The sequence below is a fragment of the Cnephaeus nilssonii genome (genome assembly GCF_951640355.1).
Source record: "Cnephaeus nilssonii genome assembly, chromosome: 19".
In the NCBI taxonomy this organism is placed as follows: Eukaryota; Metazoa; Chordata; class Mammalia; order Chiroptera; family Vespertilionidae; genus Cnephaeus; species Cnephaeus nilssonii.
The window spans coordinates 35561895-35587706 of NC_137090.1; the positions used below are offsets into that span (position 1 = coordinate 35561895).

Here is a 25812-nt window from a genome sequence, read left to right on the forward strand (position 1 = left end):
TCGCTCCGCCCCGGTTGTATGCCACAAGTTGAACAAGGGTTGTGGCTGTGTGTTTGGATCATTCACAACGTAATTTGTCCTGCTGGAGGGAAGGAAAGGTGGAAAATTCATCTCTTATGTAGCTCAAATAAGGACATTTTAGGTCAGGGAAACAGGATGGTAGAGACCGGCCGGATCTTTGGGTCTCCTCTCCCTACCCACACGTGACCTAATTCCTGCAACCACCCGGCTGTCGCAATTGGCCCCGGGATCCGCCCCTGGGCGGAGCTGACAGCCGGAGGCTGCCAGAGAACTTGGAGGGAGCGGAGTGGCGATCCGATTCCGCGTTTTGTCTCCATTCCTCCCCCCGCAGTGCGTTAGCATTCTATTAGGCGACGTCATCGGGCCACGGGCCAATGGGCGGGCAGGACAACACGGCATGGAGCAGCTCCACATGGACACCCCGCACCGCCGGCCGTCTGTTTAAAGGGCCAGTGTTTAGCAGGGTCACTTTCGCAGGTGCGGATGGGGCTACTGTGTGAACGAGAGATGGGACGTCGGAGTGAAATTCCGCAGTTGTGCCCTGAGGCCTAGCCTTGACTTTCACTAGCCTTCCTTTAAAACAAATTATCTCCCTTTCCTTCCCCTTAACTCTGTCCACTGGTCTCTGATGTGGGTGGAGGCTCAAACTGTGCCACCCCAGAAGCCACCCATTACTCTGGGACCCGGGCGGGGCGGTTATGGCGAGGCATCCCCAGCCCGGACCAAGGGGGCGTGGCCCAAATCGGGAACAACAACGTGGAGGGCGGAAGCCCGGCCCTCCTGGTGGCTGGGCCAGAGGCCGCGGGCGGGGCGCGGGGGCGGGGCCTCTTGGCCCGGCCTCAACCGGGGTCGCCCATAGGGCTGGCCTTCCCCCGTCTGCCCCCCGCCGCCAGCCCTCCGGCGGGCACCCTTCTTACCGCCGCTTCTTGCGCTAGTGTTTGGGGGTGCAATCAGAAAGTTAGAACTTTGAGGTCAGCTTGGCCAAATCCTCATCTTGCAGGTAAGGAAACAGGCCTAGAAACTAGAAAGGACTCAGTATTCCAGTTGCTCCGTAGGGAGCATTTATTCCTGACCCCAAGATGACTCTTTGAAGGCAGTTCCATGGCAGGGTCCCCAGTTAGAAAAAAAGTCCCGGAGGAATACCAAATTGCTCCCATGGGAAGGAGTTTGACCATTTAATATGTGATTAGAACCACGAAAATCTTTACCTGAAACCCTGCTGTTCTGCTTTGGAGGAAGTTGCAGAAACCCAGGTAGATTGTAGTCACTCGCACAGGCCTGCTGAAGGCACATTTGGAGTACCCTGGTGCACATTCAGCTCTGTTGTCCCAATGCTAGCAGGCCTGGCCACAGATTTCTTTCCTTGTTAACCAGTGCAGTGGGACAATGCCATTTGGTTTTAAGATCCCACGGCCTGGGCATCAGCATCATATAAAACCAAAAGCAGCCCTAACTGGTTTGGCTCAATGGATAGAGCGTTAGCCTGGGGACTGAAGGGTCCCAGGTTCGATTCCGGTCAAGGGCATGTACCTTGGTTGCAGGCACATCCCCAGTAGGAGGTGTGCAGGAGGCAGCTGATTGATGTTTCTAACTCTCTATCCCTCTCCCTTCTTCTCTGTAAAAAAATCAATATATTAAAAAAAACAAAAACCCAAAAGCAAACCTTTATGAGGAGGTCTCTTTGGCCAACCACCCTGCCAGTCCATTCCCTTCCATCCCCACTGTACCTTAGAGGGATAAATTCTTAATTTGGGGACTAGAGGAGGGCTAGACCCATTGAAAGCTGGTACATAGGCTTTGCTCCTTACCTTTGAGGGAAATAAAATCTGCACATGCTCTGATGAAGTAGCTCAGTTGGTTAGAGCTTCCTCCAATATGCCAAGGTTGTGGGTTCGATCCCACATATAAGAATCAATCAATGAATGCATAAATAAGAGGGACAATAAATCAATGTCTCTCTCAAATCAATCAATCAATCAATAAAAGAAAAAAATCTACACAGATCCTGGTGAATGAGGAACAATCCATGTTGTTTCCCAGCATGTCTACAAAGGGCTCTGACCTTCCACACAAAAATGCCTGGATGCCACTGGCTCTGTTTATGATGAAGCTGGAAATTAACAGGTATTAAACATCCCAGTTCTTCTCCATGGGATGGCTAAATACCCTTTTCCCTGAAGGGCTGGATCTGTGCTGGTTTTGACATTGCTTTCTTTGAGGTGCCTGCAACCTGCTACCAGTGTTATTGGGCCTGGCCAACTGCAAAACCGAAGAAAATGGCAAGTTTAAAGGCAATATATAGGTGTGTATGATGGGCGAGGAGGGAGGGTACACAGTATATATAATAGTGGACTGAAATAACGTTGTTGACCAAGTTCTCATTTTGTTTGGGGTAAGCACTGGACCATTCTGTCCAGTGACCCAGGATGCTCAGAAGCTACAACCTGCCATACCCTTCTGTCCTCAAGTCGTCATGGCACACATATAGCTCTTGAAGTCTCTTCTAGAGGCTGAAGTCCAATTTTCCTGACTCTTCTTGTCAGGGCCAGCTCTATCATATTTAGAAGGCACCACTTCGCAAAGTAATATTCTAAAGACACTTTTTCTTTAGTGGGGAAGCAGGAGATAAAAGTGAACAGATTCAAATGCCAGCCTCTCCCTTGCCCCCAATACCCCATCTGCTCCAGAGCTTAGTGGAGATGCTTGCTATTTAAAACAAACAGCCTTACTGGCTTCACATGATCATCTGTTTATTTGGGTCATGTGGGGACAGCAGCCAGGGGATGTTAGGCAAAAGCAAGAGTTCAGAAAGGAGGCTCTTTCTGGGCCTATAGTTGCCTACAGAAGCCTGACAATGGTCAAACAGATTTTTTTCCATCAACTAAGATTCCCCTAGTTGGGGAATGGGCAGATATCTCTGTCAAGGTGATGGATAAGGAATAAAAGGAGAGGGGAGTGAACAGAAGGGCTGTTTAATGTTTTAGCCTCAGCTTCCTGTTCCAAGGGGGTGGAACTAAGATAGAAGCTGCCAATTGTATTCATTCAACGGAATGGGAAAATAAATATTTTTTATGTTTTAGCAGAAAGGTTAGCACATTTTGGGAATGATCCAAAGCCTAAGGATCTCAAAAACAGTTGTTCTAAAGTTTCTTTGTGCCTTCTAGGTGCTGAATACCTTTGAGGCAGAAGAAACCTGGGCCATCATCCATCAATGAGTGCTTTTTCATGAGATTTCTATTTTCAGTCTTCCTTCTCCAGGCGTGCGCACCCTAACGCCCAGATCAAATCCCTCAACTTTTTAATATGCTGAGCTAGAGACATTTCCTAATGAGACTACCTTCCATGCCCCCCACTTACCCCAACAAAGCCATATATATAGGCATTCAGACTAGATCCCAGATGTCCTAACATTCCATGCCTGACCTCTGAAATTTTGCAAGTGACTTTAGGGAGCTTTTCACCTATCATAATTAAAACAAGACCAGAAAGAGAAAGTCAGCTATGAGACGAAGAGGAAGGAGCAGACGACTAGTCCACCCAGAGACACACCAGACACTATCCATTTAACAAATATTTATTGTGTGCCTAACATATGCCAGCACTGGGCTGGGTATCCTTGTAGCCAAGGCCAAGTGACCCTTTGGTAAGCCAGAGTGGGGTAAAGGTCACAGAGCAGAACTCCATATAATACCTGCAAAAGGTTAGCTTTGCTCTTTTTTTTAAAATACATTTTATTGATTTTTTTTTTACAGAGAGGAAGGGAGAGAGATAGAAACATCGATCAACTGCCTCCTGCACACCCCCTACTGGGGATGTGCCGGCAACCAAGGTACATGCCCTTGACCGGAATCGAACCCGGGACCCTTCAGTCCACAGGCTGACGCTCTATCCACTGAGCCAAACCGGTTTCGGCTAGCTTTGCTCTTTACCACAGCGCTGGATGTAGCACAAAATCATGTGATTACATAAAGACTCATAGAGTACTGAGATACCCATTTTAGAAGGTTAGGGTCCCCAATAATAATATTTTTTGTAAGAATAAGAAAAATTAAGTGGATTTCAAGTAGGGTTAGCCAGCTGAACCTGATTCCTGATAAGCCTACCCTGAATGATGACCAGGGTTTTGAATTACTTTAATAGAGGTGAATCCTATAGGGTACTCATTCAATCATCAGTGAAGTGGGCTCTCTAGAGCCCTAAGTTTCCATCTAAGTCTTTACCTACCATCCTCCACTCCTGGTGAGTTGTCAAAGGACCTTTCCTGAACTTACGAAACAGGTACAATCAAGTTCCACCTTGCCATTCATGTACTTTCCCCTCTTCATTGCCTCACACACGTTGTCATAACTGGAAGAGTTGAGATCACTGAGTCCAAACTCCCAAGAGAAGGTATCCAAGGTCTCAAAGCTGTTTAGTGTCAGCTGGGATGAGAGGTGGCCTGGTTCTCCTTTGACTGTGTGAAACAGGCCAGCTGGGGTAGTGAGTCCAGAGTCCTGAAGACCTCACAGAAATGGGTGATGGTAGGGAGATAACCTCTTCCTTCCAGGCTAGAGACAGGAATACTCATTAACTCTGCTCAGTGGTGCTCAATAAACAAGCTTAGCAAATGAGTGAGAAGGCAAAGCAGAGGATCTCAGAGGACACTGCACTGCCTCAGGCCACGCTGAGGAATTAAGAGTTTCTAACTGGGCCTGGGTAGGCAGGGATACTTCAGGGGGAGCTGGCCTAAAAAGGTGACTGGGGGAAGGGGCAGATTTTTATCCAGGCAAAACCGCCCTGGGTGTGGACACTGAGTAATAAGGAAAGATATGCAGTTCAAAAGCAAAAAGGGAGGAGCCAGGCACTATGAGCTTTTCTGAGAAACCAAAGAGGCTAGCCACTATGCAGCTAGAGACTTAGGATGTGGATGACTTAGGAAGGAGGAAGCTGATAAAGTGGAAAAAGGCACAAGGGAAAGGATGAGGGCTTCAGTTAGTCCTCTGGAGGGGTGCGGGGAAGGAAGTTGTGGCTTTAGAGTAAACTAATTCAGGTTATGGGAGTGAGATGGACAAAGTTAGTAGAGATAGGTAAAGTCTTACAAAATGAGTCAAGAGCCAGCTGGATCAGTTGGGGTGAGGGGATGTTGATAGGGAAGGCCCCTCCCAGGGTTCAGGGCTGGAATGCAATCAGTGCCCCCCAGAAAGGACTAAGTTCTTCTGTCCCAGCAATCCAAGCTCATACCTAAAAGCAAGGCTGCAGGATCAAGTCTTTAAAACCCAAGAGATCAGCTACCTGCACTCTAACTGATGGCCTTTCAAAAGACTGCAAAATCCAGAGCAGTGGCCTGTCACTGAACAGACTGCCTGGATCCAGGGCTCAGCTCCATGCCTGCAACCAGAATTCTTACCAAGGCCCCAGGCCCCATTGGGCAAGTCTATACTAGGTAGTGTTAGGGACACTCCAGGAGCCACATGTCAGCCTGTGCCTCTCCCACCCCTCCAGGCTGGGGGCTGGGATAGTACATCCACCCAGCCTCACAGTCTGCTCACGTCCCCATACCCATCAGAGACATCTCAGATGGCAGTGGTGGAGCTTACCAGTCATCTCTCTAATGTGTTACCCTGTGATAACTCTGAACCATTTGTTAAACAGGTCCTTAAACCTCAAACCATAAACCAACATCAATTCAAGTGTTACATGTAAAAAATAATGCCAAAAAGAGCCATAATAAAATATAGGCAGACATTTTTGTTGCTCCTAGGGTGAAGGAGGTGTCTACCCATAAAGGCAAACAAAGGAAATATAAAGGAACAGCCTGACAGATTTGATTACATAAACCCTCTAAAAGCTCCTTAACTGTAAAAACAAATAAAATCACCATAAATAAAAGAAAAAGGTTAATGACAAAATGGAGGAAAATACTGGTAAGATGTGCCTTTGCAATTCAATAAAAAGAACACCTGGATAGAAAAATGAACACAGAACATAATTTAAATTTTATAAAACAATATATGAAGTAATATATACAACATAATTATGTATAAATATATGAAAATGTTTGACCTTGCCAATATCACAATAAAATTAAAACAATGAAAATATTCTTGCCTATGTATTAAAAAGGTTTCTAAAAATTAGTCTGCTATCTAATTTGTGGTAAACACAAGCACTTATAAAAATGTAAACTAGTACAACCTTTTTAGTGAGCAAATTAGCAAAGTATATAAAGAACCTTTAAAAGCCCGGCCGGCGTGGCTCAGTGGTTGAACCTTAACCTATGAACCAGGAGGTCACGGTTCGATTCAGTTTGATTCCCGGTCAGGGCACAAACCCGGGTTGAGAGCTCCAACCCCAGTAGGGGGTGTACAGTAGGCAGCCGATCCATGATTCTCTCTCATCAGTGATATTTCTCTCTCCCTCTCCTTTCTTCTCTGAAATCAATAAAAATATGTATTTTTTAAAAAGAACCTTTAAAAGAGTCATATCTTCTGCTTCAGTGATCTTTTTTTTTTTTTTTTAACATTTAATGGATTTTTAGAGAGACAGGGAAAGGGAGAGAGAAACATTGATGTGAGAGCAAGACATTGATTGGCTGCCTCCTTCATGCCCTACCAGGGATTGAGCCCAAAACCTGGGCATGTGCCCTGACCAGGAATTGGACAGGCAACCCTCCAGTGCAGGGAACGAAGCCCAACCAACTGAGCCACACTGGCCAGGGCTGCTTCAGTGATTCTTACATAAACTTATAAACAAATATATATTTTCCCTAAGTGGCAGCCCTGACCAACTTTAAAGTCATTTTTCATGAGAATTTTCAGCTAAAAATATTCAAGAACACCTGAATTGTGAATAATATATTTATTTTTATAATATTCATTGCAAATTGATTTTTTAAATTAAATTCAAAATATCGTAGCATGTGGGGATGGTTTCCGTTTTGGACGTGTGGCAGTTAACTACTTATTGATTCCAGAGAAAGGAAGGGAGAGGGAGAGAGACAGAAACATCAATAATGAGTGAGTATCATCGATTGGCTACCTCCTGCACACACCCCCACTGGAGATCGAGCCTGCAACGCAGGCATGGGCCCTGATGGCCTCCTGGTCAATGCTCAACCACTGTTTTTATTGATTTTAGAGAGAGAGAAAAGGAGAGAGAGTGAGAGAGAAACAATGATTGGTTGCCTCTCATATGTGCCCCAACTGGTGATCAAACCCACAACCTAGCTATGTGTCTTGACCGGAAATCGAACCTGAAACCTTTTGATGTACAGGACAATGCTCCAACCAACTGAACTACCTGGCCAGGGGCTCATACTTATTGTTCTCAACTAACCTGACCTATTGCTTTGGGTCTACTTCCCATACTAGTTTTTATTCTGAAAGCTGTCCCATTTTACCCCCAAAAGCAGATTTAATCCCCCCCCCCCTCAAACCTATCTAAAGCTGATCTTTCTGATGTTTAGCTCTGAAGTTCCCCAGAAATGGTTCAGACTACCCTTACAGTTCAGGTGAGATGAACAGCACTAAGGCAGTGGCACTAGGGATGAAGAGGCTGAGCTAGATTTGGAAGATATTTCTGAGGGGGAAGATTTTAGTCCCTGATATTGAAGGAGAGGGAGGAGCAGAGATAACTGAACAGCTGGGAGGATGTATGGTGATCAAGACTATAGCAGCACAAGTTATGATAGCTAAGATCTGGAAACAGCCCAAGTACCCATCAGTAGATGAGTGGATAAAAAAATCTGTGATATATTCACACCATGGAATACTATGCAGCAGTAAAAAAGAAGGATATCTTACCCTTTGAGACAGCATGAAGGGACCTGGAGAGTATTATGCTAAGTGAAATAAGCCAGTCAGAGAAAGACAAGTATCATATGATCTCACTCATATGTGGAATCTGCACACCCCCCCCCCCCAAAAAAAATATATATATAGAAGAAATGAGAACTCTAGCCCTAGCCAGTTTTGCTCCATGGTTAGAGCATCGGCCCTCGAACTGAAGGGTCCTGGGTTTGATTCCGTCAAGGGCACACACCTTGTTTGCAGGCTCGATTCCTGGCCCCAACGGTGCGTATGGGGGAGGCAACCAATCAATGTGTCTCTCTCACATCCATGGTTCTCTCTCTCTCTCTGTCCCTCCCCCTTCCTTTCACTCTCTCACCCAAGGATATTTTCCCCATTGATTTTAGAGAGTGAAAACTCTAAAAAAAGGAGGGTGGGCAGGAACTAGACTTCAATAGTTGAAGTAAGTGAGAGTTAGGACAGTGAAGGCTGCAAATATTTACAGTTCTAACACCTGCAGGTAGAAAAGGTTCTACTAGATTTTCCTAAAATACTGAAATAGGATTCATAATTAGGTAAATTTCTCAAAAATTTGGATTTCTGACTTCCCTCAAAGAAATGAAAAGATCCAGGGGAGGTAAGAGATCAATCAAAGGACTTAAATGCATGCATATAAGCATAACCAATGGACACAGACACTAAGGGGGTGAGGACATGTGCTGGAGGGTGGGGTGGCCAGGCGGAAGTCAATGGGGGGGAAAGGAGACATTTGTAATACAGTATGTAATTCTTTAAACAATTACACACACACACACACACACACACACACACTCCAAATTAAAAAAATGAAAAGATCCAACAACACTGGGCACCTATTTTTACATGGCAATAACCAACAGGAACTGAATAAAAGCTACTTCCTTCTAGTCAGAGCATGAGCTATCCCTTGTTGCCTGGCCCCTGGGGTAGAAGATGAGGAAGTACTGTACTTCCCTTTGTGAATGAAAAAGTCCTTATTAGTGCTTTAGTGCTGATCCAGGTCACTGAAATACAGGCCAGAGTTTGGTCCATAATGCCCACTTTTGGCTCTCAAGGCAAGAATCCTGGGACAAGCCAGTTGGAATTGAGGATCCTGTCAGACCAGACTAGGAACCCCCCTTTCCCAGCCAATTTATGGGAGCAGGCCTGCCTCACCCAGGCCCAGGCCCGGCAGTGCTCTCTGGATGGCCTTCTCTTTTGGACAGCCAGCAGCAGCACATTTCCCTAGGGGCTGACTGGCTGCTAGAGCCAGCCAAGTCCCCCAGCTGAGAATTTCCTGGCTCTAGTTTCTAGACTCTCAGGCCACACTCCCTGAATGGCTCCACCAGATGGCAGGCAGCCTTTTCTTTTCTTCAGATTTTGAGTTCATTCACCCTACCTGGGGAAGACAACTTGTTAGTTTTCTGACAATTACTACCCTCTCCAGCAAGATTGAAAAGCACATCAGTTTTGTGTTCTGCATTTGAAATATTTAGTGCTGTCTACTAAAATATTTTAAAAATCCTTCTTCAATTATTATACAATTAGGTATTGTGTAGGAGTCATTACCTAATTATCAGTTATTTAACATTGATTCTGATCCAACATGTACATGCTCTAGAATTTTATTTTGTGGTTTTACTAACTACTTAATGATTCACACTACTGCCAAATACAAAATTCTATGAAAATTTGGTAGCACAAATTAAGAACTAATCACAAGTAATTTCACTTATTAAATCTTGCTCATTGATCATAGGCTGGAAAATAATATAACCTTAAAGTGCTAAATGGTTAGAATGGGTAAGAGATGCTTTTTGTCTCTTCCCTGTGTCAAATAATTGACGTCTCCTTCCCTAGAGGTGGGTCAAATTAGCCTGGAACTTTATTTCCAAATCTTGAGATCTGTTACCTTGGGTCTTTGGGCCTGAGTTCAAATCCCATTTCTCTGACTTAGCTCTGTGAATAAACTTAGGACAAGTCACTTTAAGTTCTCTGAGCTTTCATCTCTTTAAGCTATCACACAAGGACACCATACCACTTTGCAGGGTTACTAAATGATACAATTTATATAAAGACAGCCAATCAATATTGTTCACTTCTGCAGTACATGGAAGCTTCACTTTTGCTCTTGTTCAAAAAGTGATAGTATACACCTGCAATTTTATACTTGAGGCCTTGGGACTTTTCACTTGAGTGTACTGGAAGATTTTCTGCCTAGAAATTGAAAACTCAAAGAATACGAAGAAATGAACAAGTTGAGAAGGCCACTCTTAGTTTGCCCTTCCAGATGTTTTCGTACTTCTCTCATTTCACTGCTGCTATAACTCTGGGAAGCAAGAATTCCTCATCTTTTGAACGAGGAAGCCAAGGCTTAGTGAAATTGACTTATCCTGTAAGTGGAACTGGAATGTAAACTGAGGTCTGATAAACTGTGAGGCCTGCGTTCTTTTGTTTTTCATTCCCTTAGGGTGGCTAAATAGCCTAGGATTTAAACATCCTTTGCCCTCTTAAGAACATCATATACAAGCCAATTATGCCAAGTTCACTTGCACTTTCTAGTTCATTCCTTCTTATCTCATTTCCCTGGCTCTTCCATTTCCCAGAGGAGAGCCCAGAGTCCCTGATATTTTTGCATGAGCTGAGACAGGCTGGTAGGCTACACCTCAAAGGGCATTTGGCGGTGCAAGGCCTTCACTCAGTCACAACATAGTCCCTGGAGTAAAAGCATATCCTCCAAAAGGCAGCATTAGCTGTTCCAACCAGCAATTAAAATAATAAACCGCTGCTTTAGTCATTTGGGTGAGTCACAGCAGAGGATCTGAATGCCTTTACAGAGCAGAGTGGGAACTCTCTGGCATGTATGTGAGGCCCTGCTGCTAGTGGGGTGAGACCCATGTAGGGCTAATACTGTGCTGGCACGAGCACCTACGTTTGTACTGGGGAGCATCAGGAAGGTTCGGGACCTTAAACGCCCTGCTCCAGGAGGCAGAAGCCAATTTCTTCTACTAGCAAGCCACCTCTGAGTTTTACTGAGGTGACAGCCCATTCAGCAAATCCAATCTCCCAAGCACCAACCTCCCTAAAAAATGTGGCCAGTTCCTTTCCTAGGGGTACTTCCTGGATGGCTATAAAACTGCTGTTATCTTTGAGACTTTCCTACTCCCAGAGGGCTCTTTGGTTTTCCAAAATGAACCTTCTTCCTCCTAATGTGCAGATCTGTTGGGTGGCCACTTAGAACATCTGATCCTGTGCCATAAAAATAAGGGTGGATGAAACTTCTTCCTGAGCCCACACAGACTCCAGGGTTAGTAATATACATGTTGTACACAGAAAAAGCCCTTGTGGGAAAGAAGACCCAGCCAACCTATAAAATACATACCAACACAGAACCAACTGTGCCATCTATTGATGTAAACAACACATTACATGCATGCTAGTCAGCCAGCCAGATAAACCAAAAGTATGAAAAGACAAAAGAACATTGAAAACAGTTTCTTTCTTAGAACTCTCTGTATTACTCTTCATATAACATAAGGCTTTTGAAAAGTTACTGTTTAAGCTCACTAACCATCCCCCTATAGCACCCTAATTAACTAGATACCAAAAGAAGTTTGATCCAAAGGACTGACCCTACTTGGATATATTCTAGAGTAGCAGGACAGATGGAAAGAAAGAAAAAATAGTCAACTGTGACCATAAACATAAAAAGTTGAAAAATTATGTCCAGATAAAAAGACCATAGGGTAATCGATTTTTCTCCTTTCTACCTTTATTTTTCAAATTTTATTTACATAAAAATATTTATCTGGGTAGCAAATGGGTATTTCAAGAAAATACCAAGCGCACAATTTGATCCATTCCCACAGTGCAGTTAAGGTGCTTGAAAAAGGGGCCAAAGGTGCCCCCGTGTGGCCACAGAGGAAAATGCTGTGGTTTAAGATGGAAGGGCTACCTTTTTTTTTTTTTAGTTGATTTGAGAGAGAGGAAAGGAGAGGGACAGAAAGTTAGAAACATCAATGATGATAGAGAATCATCCATCGGCACTCTCCTGCATGCCCCCTACTGGGGATCAAGCCCACAACCGGGCATGTGCCCTGACCAGGATCAAACTGTGACCTCCTGGTTCACAGGTCAGTGATCAACCACTGAGCCACGCCAGCCGGGTGCTACTACCACTTTTTAAGAGGCCTTGGGTTTTCCACACCTTGCAGTTTTATTATTTGTAGAAGTTGGTGTAATCACATCATAGCTATCAATATGAGCCCTTAAGATTAGCTGAAACTCTACCACAGAGATGCCAACCCTGCTCGGACATGGAGCATTGCTCTGGTAAGTGAAAAATCAGGCTGTGGGGAGAGGGAAGCAAACTGTTGGAAACAAAACAGATTCCAAAGAACAAAAGAAGCTTTAGTCCTCCTTGGAAAACAAGTTCAGCTTCTGTTCCCATTTGAGTTGTAGAAGATCAGCAGCCAGTGCCAGGGACCAGAATAGAATTTAAGATCATACCCCAAAGATTTAATTCCATACCAACCCATCAATATGAACTTGACCTCCAGACATTTAAGGCAAGTATCATTCAACACCATACATGGGTCAATAACCTTTTTTTTTTTTTTTAAGGTTTTTATTGATTTTGTTAGAGGAAAGGAGAGAGAGAGAGAAACATCAGATTGGCTGCCTCCCACATGCACCGGGACCAGGGAATTAAGCCCACAACGTGAGCATGTGCCCTGACTGAAAATCGAACTGGTGGTGACCTTTCAGTGCACAAGACAAAGCTCAACCAACTGAGCCACCCAGTCAGGGCAATAACCTATTTCTTTAAAGAAAATAAATTCCTTTTCCCCCTATACCAAAGGTATATGCTATCACATCACATATCACACAATTATAAAGTACATGCATACCTAAAAGAATTTTTTAAAAAATGTATTTTATTGACTTTTTACAGAGAGGAAGGGAGGGGGGTAGAGAGTCAGAAACATCGATGGGAGAGAAACATCGATCAGCTGCCTCCCGCACACCTCCTACTGGGGATGTGCCCGCAACCAAGGTACATGCCCTGACCGGAATCAAACCTGGGACCTTCCAGTCCGAAGGCCGACGCTCTATCCACTGAGCCAAACCAGTTAGGGCCCTAAAAGAATTTTTAGATGTCTTTTAAAAATGTTTTCAATGGCCCAGCCAGCATGGCTCAGTGGTTGAGCATCAACCTATGAACAGGAAGTCATGGTTCAATTCCTGGTCAGGGCACATGCCCAGTTTGTGGGCTCAATTCCCAGTGTGGGGCGTGCAGGAGGCAGCCGATCAATGATTCTCTCTCATCGTTGATGTTTTTATTTCTTTCCCTCTCCCTTCCTCTCTGAAATCACTAAAAATATATTTTTAAAAATGTTTTCAATGTTCTCATTAGATATCCAAATGCAAAGAAGGCACTCACAGCTCTAGCAGTGGAAGCTTCCCTTGTCACATACCTTTTAAACTCTAAGTGCATTGACAACACCTATAAAACCTCCTCCATGACACCAAGCCTAAAACCTGGGGCAATGAAACTTGCACACATCTTTGGTCCTCCAGTTACATAGCTTATTCTCTGGGAATCTCTAAGTACTAGATCTAAATAAAGGCTAATACTGTGCCTGAAATACATTTTGATCAGGCAAGGAGTATAAATAAATGCACTACTGTTATAACATGGAAAAATACTTACAAGGTATTAAATGAAAAAAGCGTAATATAAAATACACAGCATGAGTACAACCAAAGTTAAACCCAATCACACACCCCATCTACAGAAAGAGACTAGAAGGAAATACTAAAACACCATTAGTGGTAGTGTTTGAGAAGGTTGAGACTAGGAGGGACTTTGTTGCTGTTTTCTTTCACTTTTCCAAATCTTTTAATGAGCACCTGCTAGATTCTTTTTTAAGTGACACAAACAAGCAAAAAATAAATACTTATCGGCCACTAGTTGCCACCTAACTCAATTATCCTAAAATTCTATCAAGATAGAAATTTACCTTGGTTTGGTCTGGCATATGATTCAAATGTGTCATCAGAGGTCAATACAGCAGGCTGGTGTGGGTGAGCACAGGAGATTACTGGACCAGAGGAATCCAAGGCTATGCATTAAATCTTGGTTCTGTGTGACCCTAGGCCAAGACGGGTCTCCTCATCCTATCAAATGACAGGTTGGACTATAACAGTGGTTCCTAATCCTGAGTGGGTTATTGACTGTTCTAAGTCAGGAATCCTTCTCTCCAGGAACAAAACAAAACACATATGCTCACAGAGCTGTTAAAAACAACCCAGGCTCGGCCGGCATGGCTCAGTGATTGAGTGTCGACCTATGAACAAGGAGGTCATGGTTTGATTCCTGGTGTGGGCACATGCTGGGGTTGCAGGCTCGATCCCCAGTGAGGGGTGTGCAGGAGACAGCCGATCAATGATTTTTTCTCATCATTGATGTTTCTATCTCTCTCTCCCTCTCCCTTCCTCTCCGACATCAATAAAAATAGATTAAAAAAATTTTTTTGGAATAATGTAAAAACAACCCAGGAGGTTTATGATTCTCTTGAGGCTCACGGACCAGGTTAAGAACACTGATGGGTTAATATGGTATCTTCTGCAGCTGTTTCCATCGCTACAGGGAGGTATAACATGATCCCATTTTCACTTCCTGTATCTTTGCTGAAGGCCTGGCCTAGCTACTGCCAAAATATGCCAAGGTCATCAGTATTCTGCCCTAACCAATAGCCACCTTTCTAAAGTGTGGCTTAACTATTCTGCTCCGGTCTTCTTTGTAGGTAACAAGGGACTCTGTCTGGCACCATACTCAAAAAATTTCAGTCTAAATAGAACACTACGCTACTGAAAGTGAAGCTCAGCAGAGAGTACCCAAAACACCAAGAGAACAAAAAAAAGAAACTTTTTCCAGAGGCATTCCTGCTGAGCCCTGACATTCCAATTAGAAACGTGTTTTAAGAATATGGTTATCCTGGCCTCAGAATTCTCCTATGCTAACAGGTAGGTAAGTACAGAGGGGATTACTAAAGAACCAACACAAAAGTAGTAACTGATCAGCTACAACTGATCTGCCAATAGATGAGAATTTCTTAAGCAACCTACTGCTTACTCCATTTCTTATTTTTATCATCATTTACCCATTCAAACTCAAGAATATATTTCCCCAACCCCAGGATTCAAACAGGATGGATAGTTTTCAATTCAGAATTACTCATATTAAAAACAAAACAAAGCTCCATTTCAAATGTCATATACTAGTAAAACTACTACAAACAGTACTTTCAACAGGTTGGAGGTAGGGGTATGGCTTCATTCTGTTGTGTCTCAGTCACTCACATCTGGGAGTTTTGCTTACCTAATTGTTTCTGGAATAAGCAACACCAAAACGGACATGAGTCAGGAATGTGACGTTTCCAGGCACTCCCCAGATCAGGCCCTCTTCTGGCATTACTAAGCTTCCTCTCCCTGACTCTCCCATCACCTACCATCAGGCCAGTTCTTTTCCTAGGACTGACTCAGAGGCAGTCAATCATATGTACCCAGAGAAAGTCTTCAGTCTTGAAGGTGACTCTAGAAGAGGGTACAGAGCCTATCTGCCCAGGTGTACTGCCTCCATTTGGGGGATGAGAAAGCACGATGCTCTGTACAGTTCTGACCCAGACCAGATTCCAAAAATAATCCTTTTGGCCTCAGAGAAGCAGTCTAAAGCTAAGGTAATCAGTTTAAATCAGGTTTAAATCCATTATGAGTTTTCTGATGGCTTTTTGTTGATGCTGATAATCACAATTCTTCCTCCTGAACTACCATACTATAATGCCCTGTAACTTAAAAAAAAGTGGATTGGGGCGAGGTCTAAAAATGAATTTATTTTTGTTTTTAAAGGTAATTCCATGTAATACTACCAATAGGTCCATGGCAGAATTCCTCTTGCCACCCCACAGGCCACTCCAAGCAAGCTGCTTTATAGAATTTTTCCAACTGTGCAAGAAGTTTAGAGTTAACTGGCAACAAGCCTGAAAATCTGGTTACGTATATAGGTACAAAGCTGGTTCATCAAATCCCTGTTCTGACCCTCAACCCAGTGCATTTCAACTAAGGCATCATCGACCTCCTTCTTAATGTTTATCAAACACTTGAAAAGGTAATGTCCAGCCACTCCTTGGAGAGGGGTCTCTTTTTCAGACACTGGGCTGATGAGCTGCTCAGAAGCCTCTCGGTCCTGGGCTCCATTGCTAGAGCCTTTACAACTTTCCAAAACCTCCATGTCTCCCTTTTCCTCACTCCTTTCATCCTCCATGGGTCCTGGGTTTCCTTCCTGGGAAAGCGAATCCTGGATTGGGCCTTGGCCCTCAACAGTGGCTGACTCGCCTTCCTGTAGAGCAGGCCCACACAGGACACTCTCCTGGGGGCCCTGGGCCAAATCTTGGCTACTGCCAGACTCTTCGGGGGTGAACTTTTTCTCTTCCAAAGCTTGGATGACGTCCTCAGGAGCTCGAGGAACTTCTCTCAATTGTCTCACTCGTTCTCTTTTCTTTCTCCTTAAATGAATCCAGGAGTTTTCTATGGCTGTTAGGAAAAGGCTAACTTCCCCCTTTCCACACGGAACTCGTTTATGCTGGACCTATTCAGAGGAAAAAAACAGAATTTTATACAAAATCACTTTTTTTTACTCTCAAAACACCCCCCCCCCACTTTCTTTTTTAAAAGAAAATAAAATAAAACATATAAGTACTTCTTCAATGTATATAACCAGGTACCTTAAGATCAGTGAGAATTTTTTCAATCCACGTTGTTACAACTGCTATGCCTTCTTCCACTGTCTCAGAGCCCAAAGATGATGCTTTGAGGGATAATTCTTTCATCACAGACTCCAACACTACAAATGTGATGGGTTTCCTTGGCTTCTCTAATTTTCTTCGCTTACTTGGTGGTGACTGAAAGAAAAAGAAGGAATGGGAAAAGAGGGGAAAGTTATAGAAATAATTGAATGCATTTGTAATGAACTCGGAAATTTCCATGACTTCTGCTATCAATCATAGAGCACTCAAAACACAAAGGCTTTTCTTTGGCATGTTTTTTTTTGTGTGTGTGTTTTTTTTTAATTAATCCTCACCCAATGCTGTGTTTCTACTGATTTTTAGAAAGAGGGTAAGGGAGAGAGACAGAGAGAAAAACATCAATGTGAGAGAGAAACACCAATCTGTTGTTTTCCTCATGTGCCCCAACTGCGGATCAAACCAAAACCCTTTGGTGTACAGGATGACACCCAACCAACCGAGCCACCTGGCTAGGGCTGCAAGTTTATTTTAAATACTTAACCCTGGAAAATAGGTTTAACACCTCCCCATTTTACAGAAGGGAAAACTAAGACAGAGAGGCTACATAACCAGCTCAAGGTCACATAGATAGTAACTGCAAAGTCAGGACGTGAATCCCAAACCCAGGTTCCTTCTGCTGCCATACCATGGTTCTGGCTATCAGTACGTAACAACTCCTCTAATAAGTAAATGTCCTTAATCTACTTGTGCCCCAAATGGGCCTGTATGATTACTTCCTTCAAGGCAACTCAAAGACCCTGGAGGCACTATGTTCTTTTCTATAAAGAACTGCATGGCTTAAAAGCACCAATTTGTAATCTGAGTTTAAACTTGCTGAGGCTTGAAAGAAGCTGGTGAGGCTCAGCTTGTGAGATCACATGCTAGAAATGACCAGGGTACCAGGATCACATGGGCAGATGAGAAGGACTGGTGAATCTTGTCTAATGTTCAAGCCAATCAAGTGACCAACGAAGCACTGCCTCTTAGTTGGGGAGAGGGGACACCAGCACAGATGAGAACAACAGTGTTTGAAAGTTGGTTCATCTTCCTGTTTCAAGCTTGGAAAGTGAATTATACTCTATCCACTAGAGGGACTCAAGTTCCACTTTATAAGCCAAAAGACACTGCTAGAAATTATTTCTTTAAAGTAAATACTTACTAAATGTATTTTTTGAAAAAAACAACTCAGCTAAGACCAGATATATTATGGATACTTTATTTTAAGAGACAGACAGACTCCTACTTTTTGACAAAATTTATCAAAACTTTAGAAAAATTAAGGTAATTCTACGGTCATGGTAAAAATGAACAGGTGAGGAGTATAAGGAAAAAGGCTGAAAAAGAAACAATAGTTTAGCTTTGCAGATCTTTTCCTACAAAAAGGAGCCCCTGATAATTGTGCTACTAACTCCGATTCTACCTAGAAACAGTGACAGAGTACATGCATATACACACACAGAAAGGTCTAAGTATTGGGTGAGGTCTGATAAGAACTAACCAGCAACACCATACCCCATACATATATAACAAAATAAGCAGCTTATTCTATGCTATAAAACTACTAGACAGTATTTGTAAGTAACAATCTGTATTTTTCTCTATTATTCAATCATCCAGCATAAGAAACATAATTTCTAGTCTACAGAGAGTCTAACACTTTGCACTAAGGAGCTTAAAATACAATTATTAAACTAGGGAGGAAGAAAAATGGTGGTGTGTAGGAGGATGAGGCACAAGAATCAGTTTCCAATAAACAAATGGAAACGGACTCACAGATACAGGGAACAGATTGATGGTTGCCAGAGGGAAGGGGGTGGTTAGAGACTGGTAGAAAAGGTGAAGGGATTAAGTACAAATTGGTAGTTACAGAATAGTCACTGGGATGTAAAGTCAGAGAGGAAGAAAGAGAGAGAGAATACAGTCAGAGAGGAAGAAAGAGAGAGAGATAGAAACATCAATGATGAGAATCATTGATTGGCTGCCTCTTGCACGCCTCACATTGGGGATTGAGCCCGCAACCCTGGCATGTGCCCTGACAGGGAATCGACCATGATCTCCTGATTCACGGTCGATGCTCAACCACTGAGCAACACTGGCTGGGCAGGTGTATTTCCTTATATTAAAAAATAAACAATGGAAGGATAAATTATAAAACTGTTAAACCCATGGAGCAGTGAGGGATTAGGGTGAGACAAGAGAAAGAAGCCAAATTTCTGACTATATCTCCTTTTAGATATTAAAACCATGTAAATATATTTTATAATTACAAAGCAAAATTAAGTAACACAAAAAAGGCTATCCCTAAAAATATAAAATAAAATCAAACAAATGAACCCACAAACAGGAAACATTCCAAATGACTTTAAAATCCATTATGAGATTGTCCCCAAAGGAAAAAAAAAACTATTTTCATAAATCTTTTTGTTATTGGTAATGTTAATTTTGAGAACTGTGGTGTATCAGTGGGTCAAAAGAAATGAATAATTATATTAGTATGGCTAATGACTGAGATTGCTGACATGAGATTTTTGAATGGGAGACATAGACAATTGGTGATATTAAGTAGAAACAGAATAGAAAGTACAGCATGAACTTAGAATGTATTTCATCTTTAATTCCTCGCTCTATCCACTGGAAAAGCCTAGGAATAATACCAATTCAGTGACGACCAACCTAGTGCCCAGATAGCTCTAAATACCATTTCCCACTAAAATAAACCAGTGGTCCTTGGAGAAATGGTTGATTCCAGGTCTGGGATAGAAAAAGATATGAGCTGCCAGATCAACCTGTCACACTACAAAACAAGGAAGCTACCAAAGCCTACAATGGTCTCAATAAGAAGACCCAGGAGTCAACTTGAGCAAACTTCCCATGGCTAAAGATGGACATCCTGTGCATCCATAAAAACAGTAAGTGTAATGGATTGAAAAATATTCAAAGTGTAAATCCATGAGTTTATAATACTTTCAAAACAAAAACTAAACCACCCTCTTTGGTCACTTTTGGAGATGCTGGGAAAACACCAACTCATTATTCTTAAAATTGAAAACTAAAGCAAAATAATCCAGCATTTATCTTGCCTTTACTAGATGAACTTTCGGGTAACAACATAATTGATAAAGGCAAGTTTCTCTTTAGATCATCAATGACTGTTCACATTACAAAAGGACACAGCAAACATTATGTGCCTCCTGATGGAAGTATATACCACACACCACCTAAAAAGTAGTCTTGCCCTTTCACTCTCCCAAATCAAACCTGTATATGAGCAACTCTCTAGATCTAACTACCAATTTACAGGAAAGACAAGGTCTGAGGAACATATTAACACCATGAAAACCTACTGAGAAAAATCCAGATGTAAAAAACTCCATAGGACAAATAGGCTCGTTTCTTCAAAAAGCAAGGGAGGCTGAAACCGGTTTGGCTCAGTGGATAGAGCGTCGGCCTGCGGACTCAAGGGTCCCGGGTTCGATTCCGGTCAAGAGCATGAACCTTGGTTGCGGGCACATCCCCAGTGGGGGGTGTGCAGGAGGCAGCTGATCGATGTTTCTCTCTCATCGATGTTTCTAACTCTCTCTCCCTTCCTCTCTGTAAAAAATCAATAAAATATATTTTTTAAAAAAACAAAAACCAAGGGAGAGCAGAAGATAAGGGGGAGGGGGAGGGGAGAAAGAGGAAGAGAGAGAAAGAGAAAAGGGAGGGGAGGGGAGGACACACTACAGAGTAAAATCAATTTAAATAATATCAATCAACTGTATAAAATGTAAGATTCTAGTTTGACAAATTTTACATTGAATCACTATAGAGCTGAAATGATGAACTATTAATATTTTATGTATGATTATGGTATTATGGTTATCTTTTAAATCTTTACCTTTAGAAATAAATGTGAAAATAGTTATAGATAAAATAACTATGCTTCAGAATATCAGGACAGAGGGAAGGAGTACAGATGAGACAAGAATGGGCATAAACAGTTCGATTCCCAATCAGGGCACATGACTGGATTGCGGGCTCGATCCCCAGTGTGGAGTGCGCAGGAGGCAGCCGATCAATGATTCTATTTCATCAATGATGTTTTTATCTCTCTCCCTCTCCCTTCCTTTCTGAAATCAATACAAATATATTTAAAAAGAAATAAAATAAGACACCAAAACCATAAAGGAAAAGAGGGGTACATTGGGTTTAATTAAAAGTATGATATTTTTAAAATAAAAAGGTGTTGGCTAGCTAACACCTGGGAGAAAACATTAGCAACATACAGGGTGGGGCAAAAATAGGTTTACTACAGTTTATTGTATGGAAAATAATCTCTCTCTATAAAAGCCTAAGAGACCATTACAACCGGATAACCAACTGGTAGCTATGATGCGCACTGACCACCAGGGGGCAGACGCTCAACGTAGGAGCTGCCTCCTGGTGGTCAGTGCACTCCCACAGCCAACCTCCCGCAGTCTAGACCCCCCCACCCAAACTGGCCAGCCAACCTTCCACGGTCCCTCCCCGCCGACCAGCCAGGTGGTCAGTGTGGCCAACCCCCCTCAGTCCCTCCCCCCCCTGCTAGCCAACCTCCTGCAGTCCCTCCCGCTGGACTGGGAGAGATGGCCCTGATCGCCAGCAGGGCTGAGGGACCCCACCCTTGCACAAATTCGTGCACCAGGCCTCTAGTACAATAATAAAAATGTAGTTAATAAAATAGACAAGAAATGCAGACACTTGACATAAAGAGAATATCTAAATAGTGGATATCTAAAAAGATATTAAACTTCATTGATTACCAGGGAAATGCAAATTAAAATCACAATGATTTAACTGCTAGAATATTAAGAGCTGGGTGTAAACAACCCCTTTAGGACCATATACTATAGTAGAACTTATACCCCAAAACCCATGACCCAACAGTTCCACTTCTAGGTTTATACTCAACTGAAATGTAAAATCACGCATAAGAATGTTCAGAGAAGATTATTCATAACTAGAGGCCTGGTGCACAAAATTTGTGCATGGAGGGGGTTTCCTGAGCCAGGCCTGCACCCTCTCCAATCTGGGATCCCTCTCACAATCTGGGAAGACTGTCTCCTAACCACTCGCCTGCCTGCCTGCCTGCCTGCCTGATTGCCCCAATCCCTCTGCCTGCTGGCCTGATCGCCCCTACCTTGCGCCCCTGACGGTCTGATCGCCTCTACCTTGCCCCCCATCGGCCTGATCGCCCCTACCTTGTCCCCCTGCCAGCCTGATTGCCCCTACCTTGCCCCCGTCGGCATGATAGCCCCTAACTGCCTCTGCCCCGGCCCCCACCACCATGGCTTTGTCTGGAAGGAAGTTGGACATCTGGAAGATGGCCGGTCGACCAGGTCTAATTAGCATATTACCCTTTTATTGGTATAGATTATATAGGATAGGATTGCTTAAATGGTGGGGAAAAGCCTTTTTTAGCAGGAGGAGATGTTCTTGGCAGACAAACACACATAATCCCTATATCTAGACTGATAGCCAACCATATGCACCATACTGCCAAACCAGTCATTAAAAAATTGAATCACTTTCTTACACCTTACACCAAGGAGCTATTGCCCTTAAAACCCCTCCTCAGCCCCTACCTTAGGTTCTGCCCCTGCAGTTCACCCAGAGTAGGTTCTGACAGGTCGGTTTCTATGCCAGTCAGGCATCAAAAGCTCCGCCTCCTAGGCAGCCATTGGCTCCTTGCAGTTGACTCAGATTTGGTTCTGATTGGTTGGTTTCTATGCCAGTCAGCATCTCCAGGCCTGATCATAGAGGTGGGGTTGATCAGCAGCCGCCCCAGGCTGCTGGCAAGCAGGTTTCAACTGCTGACCTGTGGGAGAGAGAGGCTTGGCTGCTGGCAAGGCCCACAGAGAGAAGCAAACCCTGCTTCTCTCTCTGGGCCTCGCCAGTAGCTGCTGACACTGCTGATCAGCCCTGCCTCCCTCTCTCTCTGAGAGTTCAGCAGTTCAGCCCGCTCGCCTACTGTGCGTGCAGCCTGGCGTTCGGTTGAGCCTTCAATCGTTTTGGATGTTACAACCCTGGCTCTTTATATATATAGATACCTGCACATGGAAAACAACTCAAATGTCTCTAAATAGTAGAATGGATAAATTGTAGTATATTCAAATGATATAGTAATACTGTTCCAAAGGACAAACTCTGTTCAGCACCAATGTGGATGAATCCCACAGACATAATTTGCACAAAAGAAACCAGATACTATCGATAAATAGGAGGTAGGGGTTAGTAATTAGGAGTACGCATGAGAGGAATCTGGGTTACTGGTAAATAAGTCAGTAAGATTTAAATCTACACAGATACAACTTTATAAAAGCACATATCTTTTAATTTTTTTAAGTTTACCAAATTATTTATGATTAGAAACAGAATCAAGGCAATTAAAACTGTCTAAAGTTGACAAATGAAGAAATAAAGATAAAAGCATATTTTTATCTAGAGCACTGTTATCCAACAGAAATTTCTGTGATGATAGAAATGTTCTGTATCTGTCTGGTCAATATGGTAGCTTCTAGCCACATGTGGTTATTGGAACACTTGAAATGTAGCTGGTGAGACTGTTGAGAAACTAAATTTTTAATTTAACTTAATTTAATTTAAATTTAAAGTCAATGCGCTTGTGGCCAACATATTGGAAAGCACAGATCAAGAGAGATGGAGGCACCACCATAGGAAACAGAATCCACTAAAATATGTTCTCTCTGGGGAGCGGGATGTTATAAAAAAGTTGTGATGGGGCTAAGTTTGCTTTTACCATAAATTCTTTTGTACTATTTGCTGTGTAACTTTATGTATGAATTTAAATTTAAAGAAGAAACTACTCTTTTTTTTTCAGTATGTAAAGCACATACTCAAAATTGTTAACAGTGGTTAGCTATGAGTGGTAGGGATTATGGTAATTTTCTTTTCTTCCTTAAAAAAAAATTATCCATATTTTCTAAAATGCTTACCAAAATGAAACATTTAAAAAGAACAACAACAAAACACACACACACACACACACACACACACACACACACACACACACACAGCAGCCCTGGTCAGGTAGCTCTCCGGTCAAGGCACATACAAGAACAACCAATGTGCCCTGACCGGTTTGGCTCAGTGGATAGAGCGTCGGCCTGCGGACTGAAAGGTCCCAGGTTCGATTCCAGTCAAGGGCATGTACCTTGGTTGCGGGCACATCCCAGTAGGGGGTGTGCAGGAGGCAGCTGATCGATGTTTCTCTCTTATCGATGTTTCTAACTCTCTATCCCTCTCTCCTCCTCTCTGTAAAAAAATTTTAAAAAAATCAAGAAAAAAATGAACAACCAATGAATGCATAAATAACAAGAACAACAAATCAATGTCTCTCTCTCCACTTTTTTTTCTCTTTCTCTAAAATCAATTCTAAAAAAAAAAAAAAGCTGAAACAAAACAGTACCTTGAATTTAATTCCCTCTTCTCTAATGAAGGAAGGAAGATAGGAAAAAAGCATAGTAATTTAGACATACATCTGTTCAGTAAATATTAAGTGCAAACTACCATATACTGCACAAAAAATTATAGAATAAATGAATGAATGTATATGATTCCTGCCCTCAGGAAACTTCTAAATTAATGGATAAATCAAGATGTCTGTGGCATAAATAAATCACACAAGCTTGATTTTTTTAAATGTTTTTATTGATATTTTAGAGAGAGAGGAAAGGAGAGGCATAGAGAGATGCAAATATCAATGAGAGAGGAACATCATCAATCGACTGCCTCCTGCACACCCCCTACTGGGGATCGAGCCTGCAACCCAGGCATGTGCCCTGAATGGGACTCGAATCCTCCACCTTTTGGTTCCTGGGTCAATGCTCAACTGTTGAGCCACACTGGCTGGGCAAACTTGATTTTTAAATAAACATTTAAGTCAAGCAATATGTTCACATTCAAGGGAAGGCCTTTGCATTAAAATAGTCACCTTGAAGGGCCAGTTATTACATTACTTTAAGAAACCATGTAATAGTTTTAAGAAATACCTTCCAGCTATTTAAAAAAAAAAATCAAACCCACTTTTAAAGCACAGAGGTATTCTATTTTGGATAATATTTCAAATTAGCTATGTGGGCTTTGAAAGCAATTTTAACAAAAATCCTAAACTCCAAAAAGAGAGTTCCTTTAGGAATTAAAATAATTAGAAACTGAAACGCAAATAAAATGGTTTGATAAACAGCAATAGAATAAATGTAAGACCTACCACTTGGGGGAGGGTTTGGGGTGACTGGTACCAATGAACCTGCACATGTCAAATTATCCTATCTAATTAAGAGGGGATATGCTAATTGACCCTCACGCCATCACAAAGCTGGCGGCACCCACAGCCAATAAGGAAGGAATATGCTAACTGACTGCCCCGCCCTCAAAGATGGCGGCACCCACAGCCACAATATGGCAGCGCCCAGTCCCCTTAGCTCCACGTGCCTGCCTCTGGAGTCCCCCATTCCCCTCAGCCCCCCAGGGCCGGCCAGAGGTGCAGGCATGCCTCAGATGGTGGCTGCCCAGCCGCCCAAGGCTCAGGTAACCAGGGCCGGCCAAGGCTTGCGCTGCCGGCAGAGGCAGCAGCAGAGGTGTGATGGGGGCGTTGCCTTCCCCTGATCGCTGGGTCACCTTCCACCACTGAGGGCTCCCGGACTGTGAGGGGGGGCAGGCCGAGCTGAGGGACTCCCCCCTCCAGTGCATGAATTTTCACGCACCAGGCCTCTAGTAACTCAATAAAAAGTGACAATCCAAGAAGAAGAAAAAAATGATTACATACTAATGTAGCATTGTAGTTAATTCTGTAAGCTGCATTTTGGGAAGAGAAAGGTAAAACTAAAAAAAAAAAAAAAAGAAGAAGAAGAAGAAGAAATAATTCTAGAAAAAATAGAATTAACCTTTTTTATTATTTATAAAACTAACCTTATTACTTGTCATACTTTGTAAAAATAGCAATGGAACCAAATGATAAATATAGTGTATCTTCTCACATTGTCAATTTGACTCAATATTAAAATTATTTAACTTTTAAAAAGTGAAAATAAAAACATATATTATCCCGGGTCCGGGTGAGGCCGTGCGCCCCGGGATCTGGGTGAGGCCACGCGCCCCTGGGTCCGGGTGTAGCTGGATCC

The 25812-nt window shown here is 42.9% G+C and overlaps 1 protein-coding gene across 1 annotated transcript in view; it reads right to left on the reverse strand.

Annotated features, from left to right (window-relative positions):
• Nucleotides 1-7927: 7927 nt before the first annotated feature.
• The window catches only part of METTL16 (methyltransferase 16, RNA N6-adenosine), a 65678-nt gene continuing 47793 nt past the window's right edge, over nt 7928-25812 (reverse strand). Inside the window, exons 9-10 of the mRNA XM_079799258.1 lie at nt 16592-16768; nt 7928-16455 (exon numbers count right to left, since the gene is read on the reverse strand). Coding sequence (XP_079655384.1) covers nt 15832-16455; nt 16592-16768 — 801 coding nt within the window. The 3' untranslated portion in view covers nt 7928-15831. The remainder of the gene's footprint in view (nt 16456-16591; nt 16769-25812) is intronic.